Source organism: Macrobrachium nipponense, chromosome 6, assembly GCF_015104395.2.
Source record: "Macrobrachium nipponense isolate FS-2020 chromosome 6, ASM1510439v2, whole genome shotgun sequence".
NCBI classification, from domain to species: domain Eukaryota; kingdom Metazoa; phylum Arthropoda; class Malacostraca; order Decapoda; family Palaemonidae; genus Macrobrachium; species Macrobrachium nipponense.
In genome coordinates, this window is record NC_061108.1 from 127,072,008 (window position 1) to 127,094,505 (window position 22,498).

At 33.3% G+C, this 22,498-nt stretch overlaps 1 protein-coding gene across 3 annotated transcripts in view; it reads left to right on the forward strand.

Moving 5' to 3' along the window:
- LOC135216158 (uncharacterized) overlaps window positions 1-21,545 on the forward strand; it is a 111,994-nt gene extending 90,449 nt beyond the window's left edge. Inside the window, exons 6-9 of one of the 3 annotated variants that reach the window (XM_064251269.1) lie at window positions 3,307-3,417; window positions 11,268-11,465; window positions 12,574-12,758; window positions 20,974-21,545. In XM_064251269.1, coding sequence (XP_064107339.1) covers window positions 3,307-3,417; window positions 11,268-11,465; window positions 12,574-12,758; window positions 20,974-21,142 — 663 coding nt within the window. In that variant the 3' untranslated portion in view covers window positions 21,143-21,545. Of the gene's footprint in view, window positions 1-3,306; window positions 3,418-4,939; window positions 5,006-11,267; window positions 11,466-12,573; window positions 12,759-20,973 lie in introns of those variants that run through there. The other 2 variants (XM_064251270.1, XM_064251271.1) reach the window with 2 other exon arrangements.
- Window positions 21,546-22,498: the final 953 nt, after the last annotated feature.

Below are 22,498 nucleotides of genomic sequence, written 5' to 3' on the forward strand. Positions count from 1 at the left end.
AAATATACAGGTCGATTCTTGTGTTTGCTATTACGTATACAAATTATGGACAATATGTAATAGTACAGTAGTCAAAAATGAAAAAATCATTTGGCCTTAGAATTCTTATAGTATGTAAAGCTGAGGGCTGTTATGTTACACACACAGCGTGTGTGGAAAAATTTATGGGATACAAAAGTAATCTAATTCGCTATTAAATATCAAAAGTAATCTATTTGCCATTAAATATCTAGGATTAGTGCACGAATTGCTTAACAGAAAGCTTGTATCATACATTGACTCTAGAAATAGCAACTTTCTCAGGTTTAACTAGTGTAGAAATTTTTAAAATTAATTGTGTGTCCAAAGGTTTGTTTGTGAACGGGAAGTGCAAAATTGAGTGAGACAAATTCAGGAAAGTAGAAGAGACCAGATGGAATGAGTGAAAAATTAGACAAAAAGCATTACAGCTGGTGCCTAAATAAAATATTGTTGTATTGTAAAGATAGGCCTGCATATATTGTGCTACTTTAGGGAACTACTAGTACTGCAATCCCACTGGGTAGTCTCATTATTGCTTTCTGCTTAATTGGGTGTAAATTGAAATACTATGTTACTGTTAAGTACAAATGTCAGAGATTGAGATGGGTTAGACATAATGAGAGGGATTTACGAGCATTTAGTCAAATAACAGTAGATATGGAGATGATTTAGCCATTCAAACATCTGTAGGAAGGCCCAAGAAATCTTGAATACTCTGTGGCATAATACAAGATAGTAAAAGACTGTAGAGAAAGAGTGTGTTCACTTAATATTCAATCTCATGAAAATAAAATCATAAAATGCAAAGTTGTTGGATAAAGCTCTGTTATAGCCAGGACCCACCTAAACTGGTTATATGGGTCTCGCAGGTATGGGCACATCACAGCACCCCATCCATGGGGAAGCACATAATGAAATGAGTTCGGTTAGTAATAATAATAATCAGTAAACAGTAAGCATTGTAGTCAAAGAGGAATTACTAAGATACAATAGTGATTACGGCATATAAATATTCTAAAAAATATATTAATTTAACTATGGTACAGAAACAAAAATTAAGAGAAATGACGGCCATGTGAACTATATGTTTAATTTTTTATGTTACCTGTTCCATGAAGTTTTTTGGCAATACTGCTTGCCTGTTTGCAGAAATCAGGTGGTAGTGTGTTCATGGAAGGTCAGAACTCATTGTAAACAGCAGAGATATTGGAATAAATAGTTTAGCAGTAATAAACTAAAAGCATTTAATTCTCTTTACTCTGGATGTCCTCTTCACTGAAAAGTTGCTACTAGTATTTGGAAGAGTTGAAGTTTTGATCACCATTGATTCATGGGTACATGATCTCTTCCACCCATAACAGTGCTGGTGTGATGTTAGGAGTTTGATAAAACACATGAATACATAACCTAGTTTATATTTGAGGTTAGGCACTTTATACTTGCATAAATTCCCCCCCCTTTTTTTTTTTTTACCATATCATCATGTTACAAAGTCATTATTTTAATAGAACTACACCTCATCAGCATTAACATTTTTACTGTGGGCATACTCTTTTTGTTAGACATTTGATAATTTCTCTTCAGATGTATCATGAGCTCTTGTACCAAATGAGGATTTTGTTTAAGTCCTCATCCATGCTTCTCCTTCCCTCACATTCATTTGAGATCTGTACCATAGCCATGATTCAGACTGTTTTGTCGCAACGTGTTTTCAGTGTATGTTTTGTATTTTGTTTGAGCAATTCGTGTAATATCAGCTGTTACTTGAGTTACATATTGCCTCTTTCCTTACACCATTACTTCCTTACTGGTGACCATAAATTTGGGTTAGTGTTGCATTTTACTCTTCTACATTTTGACATTGTAAAGACCACTTCCTTAAATTTAGACTGCCCACAGTTGGTCTTTTCCATACAGTGACTACCTGGGGTCTCCCTTCCTGGACCTCTTTCTAACTTCTTTTGGTGTTGTGAAATGCAAAAGAGTCTGTAATTCCTGATGGGCATAATTCTCTCTCATTCTTCTGATTCATTTGATCCAGTATTAACTCCGGTATTTACTCGGTGAGTCTTTCCTGTATCCTGTCACTTGGTAATGCCCGTCTAATTGCATCTTTAATATGTGGCTGATTTTCATGGCACCAAGTCAGTGACATGTTTATTTTATTAACAGCATTTATGAACCATTTGCCTAACATCCCCTGAACAGTATTCATGTATGGACTTCACAGTATAGTGTCTCATGTATACTTTTGTACTTTACATGTGACTTTTTTTTTTTTTTTTTTTTTTTTTTTTCCTGGCTTATCTGGTCCGTTTTTGTCTTATTTATTTATTTGTATATTATTTTTTTTAATCTCATCAGCACTGCATTTAATGAGCAGAATTGTGTAAAATAAGATCAGCAATTCAGATTATTGAAAAGGGCCACCTTAAAAATTTGTACCATAATATTCAAGAACTTGTGAGTTTTGGCATTTTTTCAAATTATCTTTCATAAAACTCATTCAAACAAATTAGGTGTTCATTTATCAAATCCTATGTTGTGTACTGCGCTTGTGGGGGTAATAGAAAATGAAAGACACTAATTAAGCAGCCAAGGGTGCAACTCTGACCACTTGGAATATAGCCATCTTGTTAATGAATAATGAACTTCCATGAAATCCATCCCTCTTTAATATGGCAGTGTGGAACATTGTTCGTTCGTGTAGTATCATTTTGACCCAACTGTGTTGCTTTTTTGCTTTGCTCTTTATAATTTTTGGGGGGTCATATTACTTACCCTGTTCCAATTTTTAATCTCTAATTTAAGAATAAATTATAAGGTGAGCACATGAAAGTTGACTTCTATGGCAAACTAATATATGACTGTGTAGTGTAATCTGATAATACTCAGGTGAAATATACCCATGTTTGGGTATTGGTATTCTGCAAGCCCCAAAAAAGTGCCATATTGGAGTAATTTTGTTTTATTCTTAATGCTGAAGAGTATGCCTAATGACCCAATCACTTTATGTATATAATGTAGGCTATCACTTAAGTTTCAACATATTTAAAAAAAATGATTCAACCAGTAGCAATGTCAAAATTTTAACAAATAAGAAAATTTTATCACAAATTTTGTAATTCCAGTAAACCCAGTCATTAAATTTAAAGTAAAACATCCAAAATTTTATTATGAAGGGATATTTGGCTAGCCTTATGAATTTAAGAACTGAATTTATTGTACCCAATAATGATAACGATAATTTGCCATTTTTCATCTTACTCTTTCTATACTCTGTAGAATCCACGTTCTCTGTATGTACAGACATCACCCTACTTACGAACGTTCAGAGATACAAACAAATGGGATCGCAAATTAAAATTCTATACAGAGCACTACCCTTTGCCACTCGTAAGTTCAAATTTTGTTTTGCGCACCTTTCTGTACATACAGTACTGTATGTACAGTGCATATTGTGTTTTAGGATAAAAAATGTACAGTACTATATTGAGTTTACTTCATACTGTACTTAAATAGGCATGAAGAGTACAGCAACAAACTTTAAAAATTCAACATTTATGTAAAAGCCGTCTTGAATGTATACGTTTTCATAAGTGACGCCTTATCTTGACCTTTGTAGTTAATGTTCATTCTCATATGGTGTAATCTCACAGTAATGCCCTTAACATTTAATTTTTGAATAGACTTCATTGCAGATAGTTATACAGCACATCTTAACCTTGAAAATGGTATGAATATGGTGTGTCACCAAGAATTGGTTTTAGTATGTATTATTGCTTATGACAATTAACATTGCAAATCAGTCAAAAGGTAAACTTTAAAAATACTTAAACTGTACTCTCTGGGGATGACTTACTATATTTTACTTGGCCCTAAACCTTCAGTATGTCGAGTGAATTCTTAACATTGCCATAACAAAAGTAGATAGTATAGTACCAATCTTCAAAAATCGATTTCAAATTTCCCATAGAAGACAATGTTTTTGAAAAATTTTGATGGGAGAAAAATACAATATTGAAATATCAAGAGTTTATATCCTTATCAAACACAGTTTTGAAATTCATACGGTATCTTTATTAGGCACAGTTAAATTAAAAAGCCTGTTTTGTATGTATAAAAATCAAAAGTAAAATTGTACCAACCTGACAGACAAAGCTATCTTACAACTTGCATAACTGACATAACTATTCTAAATCAAGTGCCATGGAGTCAAATAAGTTACACCAGCTGAAAAGCTTTTTGGTCTTAAGAGATCATTCACTACTGCCATATCCTAGTAGAACCAGCAGAATTTCAAGTTGGTAAATGTAAATAGTATAGCATTTGCTCAAATAATAGTCTTTGTCCTTCTTGGATTATGGCTTAGTATGAATATGTACAAACCTATACTGGCTGTGTTAAAATTATGAAAACCATACTGATATGAGCTAGTTTAACTATGCCACTAAATCAAAACGTTTCATTCTCATGGGGCTAACACAAGTGATTTGTCTTTACTAGTGGAAATAGGATTTTGTTTGATTATAAACGCAGGTATTTAGACAATTTGTCTTTGGATCAGTAAAAAAAAAAACAAAAAAACTTGAATGTCTTAATTTGTAAATGGCATTCATTGTTAGTTTGTTTAGACATTCACATAGAATATATATTGAACTGTCAGTGTTCCTTGCATACAGGGAATTGTCATTGGGATCATTAAAAATCAAGGGGCCAAGCTGATTTGAAGACTGCATAGTATGGATGTTTCAGTTTGTCATCAGATTCAGCATTCCAAAATGTTTACTGCTCATTGAAGATGATAGGTTTTAGAGATGTTGATAATTGCTGACAAGAATAGATCCTTTTTATTGTCCCAGTAATAGAATTGACTGCTTTATTAGATTCTCCATTTTCCTTTATTGCTGCATGGCAGGGGTCCAACATGTGTTTACATGTAAGTTTTGTCTTGAGAGAGAACTTTTAGCATAATTTTTTTAGGCTTTTATAAAACTGTTTTGGCATATATTTCATCTTATTTTTAAAATTTATTACATAATTCTCACTCTGGAATTTACACCAATGGCTCCAAATCTGGCTGAGGAACTGTTGCAGTATATGAGGAATAGAATGAGTCCCTGTCACTTATTAATGCAGAGGTGGCCAAACAGTCGACCGAGGCCACTTGTTTGGTCAATTGCCATTCACCCACAATCCTATATAAACAAACAAAACACAAGCAGATATTATAATAATATATTATATTATATATAATTATATATAATATATATATATTTAATAATATATTAATATATTAATAATAATATATATATAATATATATATATATAATATATATATATATATATTTATAATATAATAATATATAGATTTATAATATATAATAATATATATTGCTTATATATTATATATAGTATATAGATATATTAATTATATATATTATATATATTTATAATAATATAATATAATTATATTATATATATATTATATATATATATAGTATGTAATCTATATATTGTATCATAATATATATATATATATATATACTATATATATATATATATATGTATTTATATATATATTTAATATATATAATAATTTATATATATATAATATTTAATATATAATATATATATATATAGATATATTATATAAAGATTATATACACATATATACATACATTAACAACATACATACATACATACATTATATATATATATATTATATATATATATATATATATATATATATATATATATATATATAGATTATATTTACATATAAGATATATAATATATATATATATATATATATAGATATCTATATCGATATATATATAATATATATATATATATATATATATATATATATAATATATATTCTAGATATATATATATATATATATATTCTATATATAATTAATTTTATAATATATATATAGATATATATATTATATATATATATATATATTATATATACATAACCATACATACATACATACATAACATACATTACATACATTTAATAAATACAATAATACATACATACTGACACATACAACATATTATAAGATATATATATTATATATAATATAAAAATATATATATATAACACATACACAATATATATAATGAGGCAATTATACTCAGTTTTCATTGTACTATGGTGCGATTAAAAAATTTTTCCAATGTAAAAATGTGATTATGTAGTATGGTAGATCATAAAACAGTTTCAGTCTTTAGAGTAGGTCTTAGTCCAAAAAATCCAGTCACCTTGCAATAATATTTCCGTTTTAACAGAAAATATTTTTAGAAGCTCTTTAAAGTTCTTTGAAAATGCCTTTAGTTAACAAACTGTATTTTTTACAAAATATATGAAACTGGTTTAAATGTAGTATGTTGGGTCCTTGATTGTGCTGGCTTTAAAGGATTTAAGGGATATACCTGAGTGAATCTTAAATTTTAGTGTTTAAAAAAGAATGTAATGTAGAAGTACAGTGATTTTATTAGAACTTTGAATGGGTCATTTTTTTTTTTACCTATGCGTATTTAGTGAACAAATCTTTTTGACCCAATCCCTAAATGCACAAGTCAATGGAAGCAAGTCAGTAAAATAAATTTTGTCAGAATCTGCAAAATTTTCTGAGCATTATTAAATCTTCATCCACATAAAAATGTCATTATGATAAATCTTTAGCCAAAGATCATGGATTCTTCACTTCTGATAACACAACAGGGTAATATTTTTTATATATGTAATCATAGCAAAAAGTCTGCATAAATTCTAAATCCTCAGAAAGAAATAATAATGCTGTGCACAAATTTTGACAGTTGCTCCATGGTATGGTCTCCCACCCAACTGACTACAGCCAAATAGAATGACTTGGGAGTGTGCTGCTGAGTATGTGGGCTTGAGAGTGTGATGTGTAACTTCACATAGAATGGGAATAAGTGCTTGACCTTGCCTGGCATCTTAATTTAAAGTGATCAATGCAAAGTAGCATCCAGCATAGATTTTGACACTGGAAAATCTTGAATGTCATAAAAAAATCAAGAGGAATTGGCCCTAAATTTACTATAGTAGATTCAAATCAACCGTGCAATTGATGTCTAAGCCAATCCCTTACGACGCTCCTGATTGGCTTATCAACAGCCAGTCAGGAGCATTGTAAGGGACTGGCCTAGACATCAAATGCACGGTTATGTGAATCTACTATAGTATATACTTTAGAACCAAAAACTTTTGTTCTTCACTTTACAAAAATCTTAGCTCATATTGAAGATTCTCTACCTTAACTTACTGTACACCATAATCTGGCTGAGAATGCTTAGGCTTGTTTTCATGTTCATTGCCTCTTAATAAATGAAATTATCTCTTTTGCTCATTTTAACCATCACTGATTAATCATTGCACATAATTAAAAAAAAAATTAAGATAAGTCCTGGATGTCCTGCTCTATGAGCTAAGGTATGATGATCTTTGTCACTTTATTAACCTTGATGGAGGTACATCTCTAACTTGATCTGTTAAGTCCTATTTGTACTAGTAAGGTCAAATATTGAAAATAAATTTTACAATGGCTGTAACCTCTGAACTTCATAGTTGGTATTAATACTTCACTAAGGAGACTGATATGGAAATTTAGGTTAATGTCATACTTGATGAGGCTAAAAGTTGAATAAGAATTAACCTTGGCTGTAACTTTAGAGAAGGTTGCTTATTTTCCTGTGTGTGTCTGCTGTAAACTGGATAAGAAGTGTTCAGACTATGAAAAGAATTATTTACTTTATCTCTTCTGTTGATGCTTCATTGCATGAAATATTATTCCAGTTAACTGGGTTTCTCTATGAGGAAACTTCTTAATGGATTCTGCTGATGGATGTAATGTTATAGGTAGTACTATAGGAAAACTATTTAGTGATGAGTCCCATGTCTTGGCTCACTTGAAAGTGGTGTTAAGAAAAAAGTGGGTGAATGTAGGGAAAGTTAAGTTGAAGAGCTGTCTAGAGAGATTAAAGGGAACAAATGAAAAGTAAAAGGAAGAAGGTAGTGTAGCTATAAAGAATAGAAAAAGTACTTGAGTCATGATGGTTAAACATAGTATATTGTACTGTCTGTAAGTTGAAATTTTGAATTGTTTTTAATGTACAAATATTTCATGTTAAGGTGACCAGATTTCTGAGACAAAATCTGGGGACGTATTCAGTTCAGAGGCTTAAAAACCTCCGTAACTTGATGTATTTTTGTCATTGAGAACTAAAACAGGGACACTGCCCTTGCCATTCATAAAGCAGCATTCAAAAGTTTCTCTCACCTTACGTATCTTTAACTGCAAAGGAATTGAATAAAAATTCAATTGATTAAATCAAGGCAGGCTATGATTTAATGACTACTTACCAGTGATTGAACAGTATTAAAATTATCAACTGCCAAAACACTGCTGGATGGCAGAGTGTGGTGCTGGCTGGTTGCTGGTAGGAAGGCAAGAGGGGGAGTCAAACGTGCATGACAATGCTGACAATGGTTTAGCGGGAAATTTGGTTTTATGTTCTTGGAAGGTAATCTAGCAAATTATGTCGAGCAAAGCTGTTTATCATTTCCTTAGTTATATACACTGTACAGTGCAAGTAAAAGTCGTATCTACAGCAAAAGCATCTGGAAAAGGAGAGCAATGCGAAACTACGGTCTCCAAGGTGTTACAAGAAAGACTGATGTTTTGCTGGGGTACGATCTTGGTCGATGACCAGTCATCCACTCCGTATATGCATGAGTTGCCAGATGCCACAGATTCCGTGTTTTACAGTCTGATTGTTTTTACCAGTTTTCCAGCTAGCGCTAGAAGATTATCCTGTTGTTAAGACCTCAGGTTTGTTAGCTATGAAAAATACAAATTGATTTAAAAATTTGTCATTTTGCAACTAATTTTTATATATACTAGTTTGATCAACCTTTTTTTTTTTCTCCTGTACGTATTCCAATTTCGGATCTTTCAGTTACAGTGAAAACTGGGTACATTTCCGGGGACAGCAGTAGCCAGGGACAGGTCACTGAACATGGTGACTGGTCGTCTGGTCACCCTATTTCATGTTCAACCCCTTGGCCAATCATTTATTTGTTTTTATTGTTATTATATTAAATGAACAGGAGGAGAGAGAGAGAGAGAGAGAGTAGAGAGGAGAGAGAGAGAGAGAGAGAGAGAGAGAGAGAGAGAGAGAGAGAGAGAGAGAGAGAGAGAGAGAGAGAGAGAGAGAGAGAGAGAGAGAGAGAGAGAGTCATGTGATTATACAAACTACGTTATCCATTTGGCCTTTTTACTGTGTTGTCTGTTTTTGCTTTTCTTATTTCATTTTTGCTCCTGTACTCTTAGGTCTCCAACTTTAATTTTTTCTTTGCCTTGAATTTTACACAAGAACGAATTAACAATTTTACTATGATTAAAACTAGACTGTAATGGTTTGTGGTATTCTTCATGTTAAAAGTGCTGTATTGAAGTAGTTTTACCATAGGTTAATTATGAAAGATAGCAATGTGTATGTTTTTCATTATTTCCACAGATGTCGTGATGTAAACATAAGTATGATGTGTATTAAGAGAAGTGAGTAATGTTTCCATAGAACTCTGGAAGAAAAAACAGGCTGTCATAATTTCATTATTATTATTTATATATTATTGTTCATAATAGTAATTAAAATACAGTGGAACTTTGGTTTTCATAAATAATCCGTTCCAGAATGTCTCATGAAGTATGAAGTGTACGAAATCTGAAACGGTAAGTCCCATAAGGAATAATGCAAATCCAATTAATGCGACCCAGACACTAAAAAATTTTAACAAAAAGTACCTTTATAGAGAATAACAGTTTTACATACAGAAAACAAAGAAAAATAAGTGAGTGACTAATGAAATGAATAAATAAACATTTAACGTCACTCTTACCTTTATGGAAGAGGGAGAGGGGGAGGACGAGAAATTATTTTTTGGAAGGGGAATCTGACTTCATATATCAATTACCTATCTGGGATTACTTCTCCTTGTTTCTACAAGCACTATCGGGGGTTGCTTACCCCCGTTGGTTGTTTGAATTTTTCAAACCAGCTTCTGCTGGCTTTAACATTCACTAACATCAGCACTTGTAGGCATTTTCTTTACTGAGATTGGCATGCAACATCCTTGCCTTCTCACAAATTATCACCTCGGACACACTATCTCCCACTAACTGTTGTTCGTTGATCCAGAGCAAAAACTTCTCAACATCTTCAATTAGTTGCGATCTCTGTTTCATTAATGAATTTACCCCTTTCACAACATCAGCTTCCTTAAATTTTGTTTTGTTTTGTTAGGATGGAGCTGATTGTTGATACGGACTTGCCATATATCCTAGCGAGATCACCCACACATACACCACTTCCCTACTATGCTACAAGTTCTTTCCTAAATTCTACAGGGCTTCTCGCTTTTTCCAGAAGGGTTGGCACTTGGAGCTTTCTTTGGCCCCATGATGGCTTATTTAGCACTTGCACTTTAATAAAAATACAAAAAAAAGGGCACAATATCAATGAACACAAGGCAGAATGGGTCACGAGAGAACATGGGATGCTGTTTGGGTGCTCAGTATGGGCCTAGTCACAGGGTGGGCCCTGGAAGGAATGTTTCCAGGTGTACGAATTCCAAGGAAATTTATAAAAACTGGGACATGAAATCCGAGGTTTGATATAATAATATTGATGATAAATTGTTTAATTAGACCAATAAGTTAGCATTTTTACTGTGGTGTCTGGCTTGTCAGGAGAGTTTTCATGATAGAAATATTAGGTCACTGTAGGGTAGCAAGCCTTGGTCTTTCATTGCATTTTACCAACAGTTTTGTACTATTCACAGTAGTCCACCCATTTTGGGAGATTTTCTGTCTTAAATCTCCCATGCCATCATACATGGTATAAGTAAACTATAAATATCCATTTTGAGACATCTTTAATTTTTGAAAGTGAAGAATTCAACAAAAAGCAAGAATGTAAATGGTTTTGTGCTAATTGCTATGCTTATTTTATAGTTGTGTATATCTGGGCAATTAATAATGACAGGTGTAGTTGTTGCTGCTATTGCATTTTGTTTCTCTTCCTTTCAGGATCCCATTGCTCTGCTTCCAGAATTGAAAATATTATAATTGTGCTTTTTTTGAAAAATATTAAAATCTTAATCAGCTTGATAATGGTGCCTAATCATGTCTTGTTTTTCTCATTTTCAGAATTCCAACTCGAACAGCTCAAAATCCGCATCCAAAGCCCCTCCACCTCTCATTCCTGTGGCCAATGGCTTAAGGCCTGACAATCTTTCTAGTCACAAAGGTGTGGGTAGAAATGGATTGGATAAACAGCGACTTGTAGATACCCCTGCCTTCAGACCTGATCCTACAATACAGGAACCACCGTACAAAGTTAGGAAGGTAACTTAAATGCCGCTTTTTCTTTTTTAACAATTACTGTTTTCTCTACAGTTTTTTAAAGAATTTCTTTCAATGCAAAAAAAGACTAAATCAGCCTTCCACTTATGTGTGACTAGGGTGACTTTGAAAATGTGATGTCAGAATTTCTTTTGCATGCCAAAACCATAAAGAGTATGTAAGAAACTTTCAGCTTACTACCCAAATACATTGGAAATATCATTGATACTATTTTACAGTAATACTGAAACCATAAGTAGGACATACCCTAAAGACTGCCGTAGGTTTTTCACCTTACAATATGCTTTTTAACCGGAACTGTAACTATCCTCATCTAGCGAGTACTATTGCTCAGTCACTGTAATGTAAGATTAAATATCCAGCTTGCTTAATTATTTTTTCTATTTTGTTACTGAATTCGAGAAAGGAAAAAACTAAAAGGTTCCAAGAAAAGGAAAAAAACTATAAAAGGTTGGTACAAGTATTTTATATGTACTTGTGATAATCAATGTCTAATCCAGGCCGTTAACTACAGTTTCTCTCATGAAAGACATGTTCAAGATGTTCTCACTTTCGACACTTTAATGTAGTTTTACAGTTAAAATTATTCGCTTTAGAAATACACTAGTAAGTGTACTATTTCTGTAAGTGTTCTTGAATTTATTTTGAGGTTCACAACACATTTAAACATCTCAAGTTCTTAGGATATTGGTCAATATTATTATTAAAAAGGATTAGTTTATCCAGACCTCATAGGATATTGGTCAGAGGGTGAAACTCTATTTAGGTACTTTGACCAAAGAATGTTCCTCTCTCCTAGCAGCTCAATACTGGTGCCTCTGACACATCCTCAGATTTTTTTTCCTTCTAATTTCATTGTAAAAAAATTTAATCATATGAAGTAGCTATCATATAGGCAAAATTTCTCATATTGGATGATCTTGTAGTCGACTACATTCATCAAAAAGTTCTTATGCTGTCAAAATTTTTAATATCTTGAAAGTTTAGAATAAATCTTCATATGCTGAGTTTTTCTATTCCACATGAATTTAGTTAACTTAAAAATGAGCATTACATAATGGTGAATGAGTCTTGACATTTTCAATTGCAGGTTATGATGGATGGAAAAGCTGTATTATGTATAAATCGTAATGCGTATTCTCATCAAAATGCCTCAGATTTTAATATGGTTGCAATCCAGGATATCATAAAGGATTTCTTCCCTGCTGCTACCCTTAATGAATGCATTGAGGTGTTTCAGAATGTCCTAACTGTAACCGTTTACAAAGCCAACTGGTAAGTAAATGTTTATGTCTCAGTAAGAATTATGATTAAGAACTAAAAAACCAAATTAGTTTTTCTAATTAATGTGTTTATATTTTCTTTTATAGGGAAACTAAGCTGCTAATTTGTAGCTGAAGTTCAGCCTAGTTACTATAAGAAAAGGAAGAGGGTTTATTTCAAACAAAAAAGTTAAATTACGGGCAGTTATTGGTATGAGATAACAAAAACATTATGAAAAATTGAAAAAACTTGTATATTCTATCTTTGACCGGTTTAATGCTAATTCTCTTTGAACAGCCCTTATGTGCAGGGGAGTAAGTAAAAGTATCCCCAAACACTCCATACATCATCTCAGTGCTTCCTCATATCAGATATCAGAATATTTGTTGAATTTATTTTTTATTTTATTTAATGGATATCATCTGAATATCAGGGATGCAATTTGTATGACATCATCGGACTATCAAGGAATATTATCTTATACGGGAGGAAGTAAATAATCATTTAATTATTTTTAAGTGCAGCACTCTGGTATGACATTACACCAGACACTTTTTTGCGCTTCACTTTTTCACATATTTTTTTGTCGAACATATTCACTAGTATGCGAGAACTTTCAACAATTTGTGAATTTTTCTATGGACTGTATCGCAAAAATTATTACTATTTTTTTTTTTTTTTTTTTTTTTTTTTCATAGAGCAACACTGTGTATTCACTAATTACTGTATATTTTCATAGTATTATGTTCGTGACTAAACAGATTTTTAGGATAAAAATTGTTTACATTGTATAATTCATTAACAGGTTTACAATCTCTTATCCGAAACCCTCGGGGGAAGCTGTGTTGTGGTTGTCGGATTTTTTTGGATTTCAGAACTGATGGTTGCTCCCAAATGCACAAGCATACAGTGGACCCCCATATTCATGCTCTCAGAATTCACGGACTCGACTATTCAATTTTTCTGTGGAACCTATGTCTAAAAATTATTCGTGGGGAGGACTTTCTCTTTGCGGGTTTTTCTGTGGAACGTATATAAAAAGTTACCTATTTGCGTATGTGAATTTTTTTCGTACCGCAATATTCTGTATTTTCATATTATTGACTGTATAATATGTGACATTAAATATTATAGTAATGATATTAAATCATACGAGTACTTACTGGTGATGAATGATTATAGATGATGATATTAGTTGTGCAGTCTGGTAAATGACGATGAAGATATAGATTGCACAGCAAAGTAGAGGAGTTACATCTCCTCTAAGGGTGCCTCTTCACCTGCTTCAGGAGGCGCTTGTCAGGGAATTAGGGAGGCTGCCTCATATGGAGGTACTTGCACATTCTCACAAAGGTGTTATGATGGGGCTTCACTAGTTCACTAACAATATTGATAAAATTTGTGGGTCATTTTTATTCTTATCCCATGCCTTGACCATTGTCTGTATCTGCCTGACTTCCCTGATCAAATTATACAGACCATGAAATTCTTCAAAGTCCTGGTCCAGTGGTGAGATAGTAAAGAGGGTGGCGAGTTCTTCTCCAAGAATGACCTCCCCAAGAATACCCTGTTCATGTTCATTCTCAGTGGAGGCGACTCTGCTTTCAGTCACATGGTGATGGCCTGCTTCTTCTCCGCGACTTTTACCCCCTCTCAGCATAACAATCATGTCTTATTTTCTCATATGTTGTTAACTGTAAGGGGCTTTGATGCTTAGGCTCTTTGCCAGAAGACTTAAGAGAAGCAGAATGTTTAGAGGACATTTTAAGAATATTTTTAGTCTGTAGTACAGTGCTCCCCCACTTTTACATGGTATTGGGTTCTAGAACCTGCCACAGAAATGCAAAAATCCCCTCTAAAAATCCTTATAACTGGCTTATAACAGCTATATATCCAGTACACCATAATGTAAAATGTTTATAACTGTCTATTTTAACATTTCACTGCTTAATTTTATAGTTCAAACAAAGATACACCCCAAAGTATCATCCCAAAACATCCTAGATTAGTACCCTATTACAACTGTTACTCTTTTTTTAAGTGTATACACTCCCTAAAATGTTTTAACAGTGATTTATTCATTATAAAATATTAATGTTAATGTAATTATCCCTAATTTGCTTCTTTTTTTGTATAACAACACTGTATATTCACTAATTACTGTATTTTCTCATATTGTTCATGTGACTAAATATTGATTTTTATGATAAAAATGATTTACAGCCTACTTTTAATGTAGTTATGTATATATTAAGCTCACTCCAGGTTTGGCCCTGTACTGAGCATAATAGGTGTACGATTCTCTCTCTCTCTCTCTCTCTCTCTCTCTCTCTCTCTCTCTCTCTCTCTCTCTCTCTCTCTCTCTCTCTCTCTCTCTCTCTGGCTAATGAAAGATGTATTTGGAATGATATTACTGTAAAAAAAAATTTTATGGTAAAGCATGTGAACATTATTTGCTTATTATTTTTATTTTATTTTATTTTCCAGTCTGCTTTTACTGGAAAGTAAAATGAAAAATAAGAGAATATTTTAAATATTGTACAATTATGCTTTATCATCAAAAACTTTGCAGCAATATCATTTCAAATACATCTTACATTACCCTTAGAGAGAGAGAGAGAATCAGACACCTATTTATGCTCAGCATGGGGCCCAACCTGGAATGAGCTTAATAGATGCTGAACTACATTATAAGTATGCTGTAAATAATTTTTATCCTAAAAATAAGTTAAGTCACACAAACAATATGAAGAAATACAGTAATTAGTGAATAAATAGTGTTGCTCTACAGAGTAAAAGAAAATTACATAGTAATAATTTTAGAGGTATGGCAATAGGAAAAATCTGCAAATTAGTGAAAGTTCCCCTTGGAAAAGTGAATAATGTATTCCACAGAAATCTGCGACAAAGTGGACCGTTGAAATGTGAAACGCATAAAACCAGGGAAGCACTGTAATATACTGTACCACACACACACACACAAACATGCATAAATGATAGAACATTGAACTGCATTAGGTCAATTGGGCATAAATTGCACATTGATATTCTGAGCATACGACATTTTATGAAATTTTTGTTTTAAGATGATTTCTTAATATTATAGTACCTACGTACATAAAGTGTTTTAGGATGATACAATAAGTACGCAGAGCATGTCTACAATATGTAAGACAATGGGAATAGCAGGTTATGAAATGGTACTCGGCACTCTATTGGCTGTCATCTGCAAAGCGGCCAATCCAGGAGTAGCATTCATTTTCCTTGTTGCTCATTGGCTGTACACTTGGTATTGATTGGTTTGGTGTTGATTGGTTGAAACCACAGCTCCATCTCGTGAAGATGGAATTATGGGTATCACGCATCTCTCTTTCATCAACGAAAGGTACTGATATGAGCGGATGTAATCGAAGAGCCTAAAAGAAAGAAGACTGTTGTGAAGCTCGATGAGAAGGTGAAAGTTCTTGATATGTTGAATGAGAGCACAGTGAGATACATTAGAATGAGAGCACGTTGAGATACATTAAGAAAAAAGAAAGTGAATTCAGAAAAAGTGTAAGAACGACCTACTTTGGTACAGCTAAAGCAGCACCGACAGTGCTCGATAAAACAATTGTACGGAGGAATCTGCACTCGCGTGCTGGATCAAGGACTACAGTAAAAAGAACGTCCTTGACTCCAACATCATATGCGAGAAAGTGCGATAGCTCTACCAGCAGCTATCACTGCTACGGAAGTCGGCAAACTAGAGGCACAGGAAGGCGATGAAGAAGGGGAATTAGAATTCTTGGGCTTCAATGAAGCTGCACCTGAAGATGAAGAGGAAGAGCCACAACTGGGACTGTTGTCAGCTCCCCAAGGTTTTCAGGTGAGCAAAGGATGGTTTCACCAGTTCCAGTAGTTCCATGTAAAGTCTGTTTCCGTACATATGGAAGCAGCATCAGCTGACAAAGAGGCGGCCATAAAATATCTTCAGACCTTCAAGAAAATTCTGCAGGAGAAAGGATACTGCCCAAAACAGGTGTTCAATATGGACGAAACTGGCCTGTTCTGGAAAAAAATGCCTTCCCAGACATATGAAATAAAGGATGAAGCTAAAGCCTCTTAATTCAAGGCACAGAAGGACAGGGTTACTTTCCTAATGTATTGGAATGCAGCTGGCTTTGTGATGAAACCAGGCCTCATTTAAAAGGCTGCAAACCCTAGGGCACTCGAGAATAAGAACAAGGCATGGCTGGCCATCTTCTGGATGCATAATCCCAAGGCCTGGATCACCAAAGTCCTTATGGAGTACTGGTACCACCAGAGTGTCATTCCTCAAGTTAGGCAATACCTGGACAATCCTGGTGGCCACCCTCTCGATCTTTATTACAAGGGAGTCAAGCTCGATTTCCTCCCTCCCAACACCACCTCTCTCCTCCAACCTATAGACCAGGCCATGATCCATGCCTTCAAGGCACTCTACACCAGGAACTCCTTTCAGCATTTTGTTGATGAGATGCAATGGACCTTGACAGTGAAAAAGATTCATGAATGCCTTATGTCTGTCTGTCATCAACCAGTCGCTGAAGGACACGAAAAAGGAGATGCTGAATGCATGCTGGAGTAATTTGTGGCCAAACTGTGTCCATAATTATACATGCTTCTCTCCTGGGAAAATCCAGCATTCAGCCATTAATAAGGTGGTCCAGTTGGCGAGAATTCTTGGTGGTGAAGGCTTTCATGATATTACCGACGACAAAGTCGACACCCACATTGATGCCCACTCTGACCCCCTGGCAGATCAGCATTTTGAAGACCTGATGAAATCTGCCAGTGAGGAAGAAGACATTCCAGATTCTGGAGAGGAACAGGAGCCGGAGGAGGGGGCGTGACTTTGGAATGCCTGTCTCAAATTAGGAGAATGATAAACAATGCCCAGGAGTTTGTTGCAACATGGAACATCCTTGCATGGAACGATCATTAAAAGTTTTCAGACATCTTTGATATGGCATTGGAGCCCTATAATCAAGCCCTGACGGATAAAGGACCCTCCAAAGCCCCCCCAGTCGCCTGAAGTAGTGCCTCCCAAATTGCCTGAGTCAGTGCCTCCTGAAGGTAAAGAGGTGCCCTCGGAGGAGGTGTAACTCCTCTGTTTAGCTGTGCAGTCTATTTTCATCGTCATTCATTGGACTGCACAGCTAATTCATCATCGTCATCTTTCAGTAACATACATCACTGGTGAGTACCCTATTTACGTATTTGTACTAGTGTATAAATTTTTATGTTCGCTTATGTTGTACTAGTGTATATATTTTTTAATGTTATACATATTTTTGTTCTTTCTTTCTCTCTCAATTGTGATTTTACATACAGTTGTTTTTCATGTAAAAAGAAAACTGGACGGATTGAATAGTAACACTGTGAAAGAAAACATGCATGACTGAATACATAAGGGGGTCTGGATTACATATTTTCACACATCAGTAACTAAGTCATACAGTATGTACATATATTTTTAACCATAAAATGAAAGAATTACTTTGAAATATGTGGTGTTAACAATATTTCAAAGATTAATATGTATTGTAATAGGATGATATTTTAATGTATATTTGACATAGGATGGTATTTTTAGGGATACTTTGGTGTTTACACATTTTCAAGGTGGCAGTTATAATAATTTTAAAAGGGGTTCTAAGTATTCACAATAACATTCCGTAATACTAAAAAATCACAGCATAAGAATCATAATTTGCGTATAATAATCACGTATGTTTCCTCTGATCATGTGTATCATGCGATCATTAAAATATCGTCCCAAAATATCAGAGTTGCATAATATGCAGGGTATAGTACTAGGTTAGGCTGCTTAATTTCTCTCATTTTCGATAGATTTCATTAATGACTTATGTTTGTTAGCTTTTAAGTAACAAAATTTCATCATACATTCAACCAGTAACAGCCACTTGCTACTGCATGTAAAACACTAGAATAAACAACAGGAAATATTGACATAATCAGCAGAATCAACAAACAGCTGGTTGCCGCTGTTAGTTGCTGTAAGTAACACATTTATTGAGAGTTGCATTACAGTTGTCTTGATAAAAACTTGCTTATTTTCAATTTAATTTCATGTAGAAATAAATTACTTTTTTGTATTCATCTGTCACACAAAGGTGAAGATGATGCTAAGAAAATATGCCACCAACATTCAGCAGCAGGTATTGTAGCTGTGGCTGAAGAAACTAATTTTGTAGCATACTCCAAAATGTTTTGGAAGCAAAATCAACTTCTGAAACTGGCAAATCACACATTTACTTAATTTACTATGTTTATAAGTAATGTAGTTAAAATTTTTAAACCTAGCTTTGATCATTCATGAAAGAAACTTTATCTCTGAATTAAGTTCAATTCGGCAACTAAAGTGGTGTCAACGGTAAAATGCAATCAACCGATTATTTTTAGAATGTAAACAAAACCAGAATGTAAATGGAACATCTCTGTTCATATTTTGCAATACGAAAATAATATGGTAATAATGTATGCATTATACTATAATTAGATATGGAGAAATAAGTTTTATTGAAAATTTTCACTATTCTCAGCAAAACTATTATTCGACTTTTGCTAATGGATATCTTGTCATTGTAGCAAACTAAGCAGGGCAATAATCTCTCTTTCTCTCTCTCGACTGTAACTTTTCAGTTTTAGAATTGCATATAAGAGATCATAAACCTAATTTACATATATCATGTTTCATGACCTTTGTGTTTTAGCCATTGGTCAAGCATCTTTGAAAGAAAAATGCATTTTATTGTTTAAAAAAATGCATTTTATTGAAACAGGCAGTCTCTTACGGTGCCCGAGACTAGTCAACGACGCCTTAGAGAATGTCATGGCTAGATATTTAACTGTAATGAAAATGTGGTATTTCATTTGCCTAATGCTTTACTACTGTGGTCTGCATGGTAGTTAAAAAATTTTTAACATCAGATTCGATGAACTTACAGGTAAGCTACAAACAACTGATCCAAATCAGATAATAACACTTTGTTTGCATTTCTTCCATCGTACGCTATTAAGAAATTACTGTAGTTATGTTACAGGTGTCGTTAAATAGAATAGGACATATACTTTTACATTATACCTTTACGTATTCACTATGGAGAAAATACGTATTGGCAAGGATATCTAGCACTGCTATATTTAACTTGCAGTTGTAGATGAAGCTGGGAAAACAATGTTCACACTGCTAGTAACTGTATAAATTATTGTGCACCAGCAAAATGGATGAAACTCGACCACAAATAATAGTGGAGGAAAAAGTATTTTAATAAAAAATGCTGGGCATGAAAGAACACACTTAACTGTTGTTTTCAATCCAGTATAGGATAAATACAAAAAGCTCATATTATGATGAAATACTAGGGCGAAAATAGCAAACAGAATCTCTTAATTTTTGTTTCCCCCCCCAAAAAAAAAAAAAAAAACTGCCACCATCTATTAACAAAAAAAAAAAAACTAAATCTATTTCACAACAAGATGTATTTAAGTTGTATTTCAACTTAAAAACACTTCATATCATGAAAAATAACCTTGTCCCATATAAATAGAGTATCTAGAGATTTCTCTACTCTAAATAGAAGCGAGAAAATTGCTCTGAATTGGATTAAATACAGCAAAATAAACTTACCTCTGCCTGCCCTTAGCTGATTTTTCCAAACCAAAACATTAATCACTTTGTTTGTATTTTATCGTACAATAGGAATAGGAGACTACATACAATACTATTGGATACAATGAAGTAAAGCATAAATTTTTAAAAGACCCAGTAAAAGATGCATATTCATTATGTTTGTAATTTTATGAGGGCCTCACGGCACTTAGGCTAAGCCAGAGAACGGCACTATCTATAAAGAAAAGCACCATAAAACTGAAACATCAGTAATTGATCTCAACAGTAACCAGGGGCTGCCTGTATTATAATTTAAGGTATAATTTTGTTTGAATTATTGAATCTTGCCGTGAACTGTTTAAATAGGCAATTGTAAGTGTTTAGGTTTAAGGGATACGTACAGGGTATTTGGTAGTTAGAAGCAGTTATAAAAGTTTTTTTTTTTTTTAATGGATTTTGCATTTCTGCAGTGTGTTCTGAACCCATCCCCACAAAAAACAAAAAAGTGGAGGTGCACTGTTCTATAATTTAGGTTATTTCATGGTAATTTTATTTTATTCCATATTCCAGGCATCAAGTTAACACCCTAATGGATGCTTGGGGCAGTGCGGTGGCTCCTGACTTAGTGCCACTTATCTATACCAGTGACCTTGTAACATATCTTTCACAAATTAAATACATTTTCCAGCGACACTCTACCCTCGGTCAGCCCCAGGCTAAACGTATAAGAACTACCTGATGGTTAGAGGGGTTGTAGTGAAAGTAGAATTTGAAAAACAATAACTTGAATTGAATGATGAAAAAGGACTAAAATAGAGTATGGAAATTTTTACTAATCCATACCCAGTGATTGAAAAGTATTCCTACAAATAATGTTGAATTTTTTTAAAAAGTCAGTATTGAAAATACTGAATGATCAATGGAACCAAAATACAAACATTAAATTAAGATAGATCACATTGTTATCAGTGAGTATGAGGATCTTTGGTCCTCCTGGTTGTTAAGTGATGCAAGAGTTGAAACCATTTGAACAGTGGTTTGCACAGAGAATCATCTTGTGACGTTATTGTAAATGAAGAGAGGAATCAAATTGTACCTGAGCATGTCTGTATAGAGAAATAAATGGTTCATAATAAAAATTGTTGGGTAGTATTTCCTTACCTAATTCACATTACCGGTAAGTGTCTTGACCATTTTCTTTTTGAAGAAATATCAAGCCTTATTTGCAAAACAACACAGTATTGAGAAAGGACTCCAGTGATAAATGTCATGACAACTGCTTATTTCAGAGAATTTATTTTGAAAGACAAGTGCTCTTTCTCTCTCAAGAATGGTGAAAAATTGTATTAAGCATGCAGGCACAATGTGTTGAAGGAATTTTATGTGTAGATTATTTTCTTTAATAAATATGCTTTGGATGTATAGCAAGTTGACTGTAAAAAAAACAAAATTGGTCTTGCATATAAATTTCAGTTGTCTGCACCTTCATTTTATGAAATAAAATTCACAAAATTTATGTTGTAAGAAGCTGTAATATTCTGAAAATAAAAATGTTATAATATTCTGAAAATAAAAAGATGTCAAAAGTTGCAGGATAATTTACAAATATACTGTAAATAAATTATTCATTTTTAAACTTTGTAATTTATGTTGTTCATTCAGTTCGTGATTTAAAACATGAAAGCTATTCAGATCTTGTCTAATTAATGTTTTTCCACAAGGATGCAAATAATGTATAAACAAAGCTGTTTTATAATACTATTGAGCTCTGCTTTTGAACTTTTGTCATACACATACATATTGCTACATTTTTTTTTTAATATTTACAGAATAGATCGAGAAGGATGATGTGGTAGGATTGTCTGTGATTTTTTAATTTATTTTACATTTTTATTCTGCTACTTTTGTGGAATCTCAACTCTTAGCCGTGAATAATTTACAAAAATTTCTTCCTTTAAGTCACATACTAGTTGAAATAATTAGCTGTTTCTGTTGGCTATGCCCATAGTATCAGGGAACCATTACTATGTAATGTAGATATATCATAATATTTATGGCATTTCACACAAATGTCTTGGCACAGTGTATAAAATCA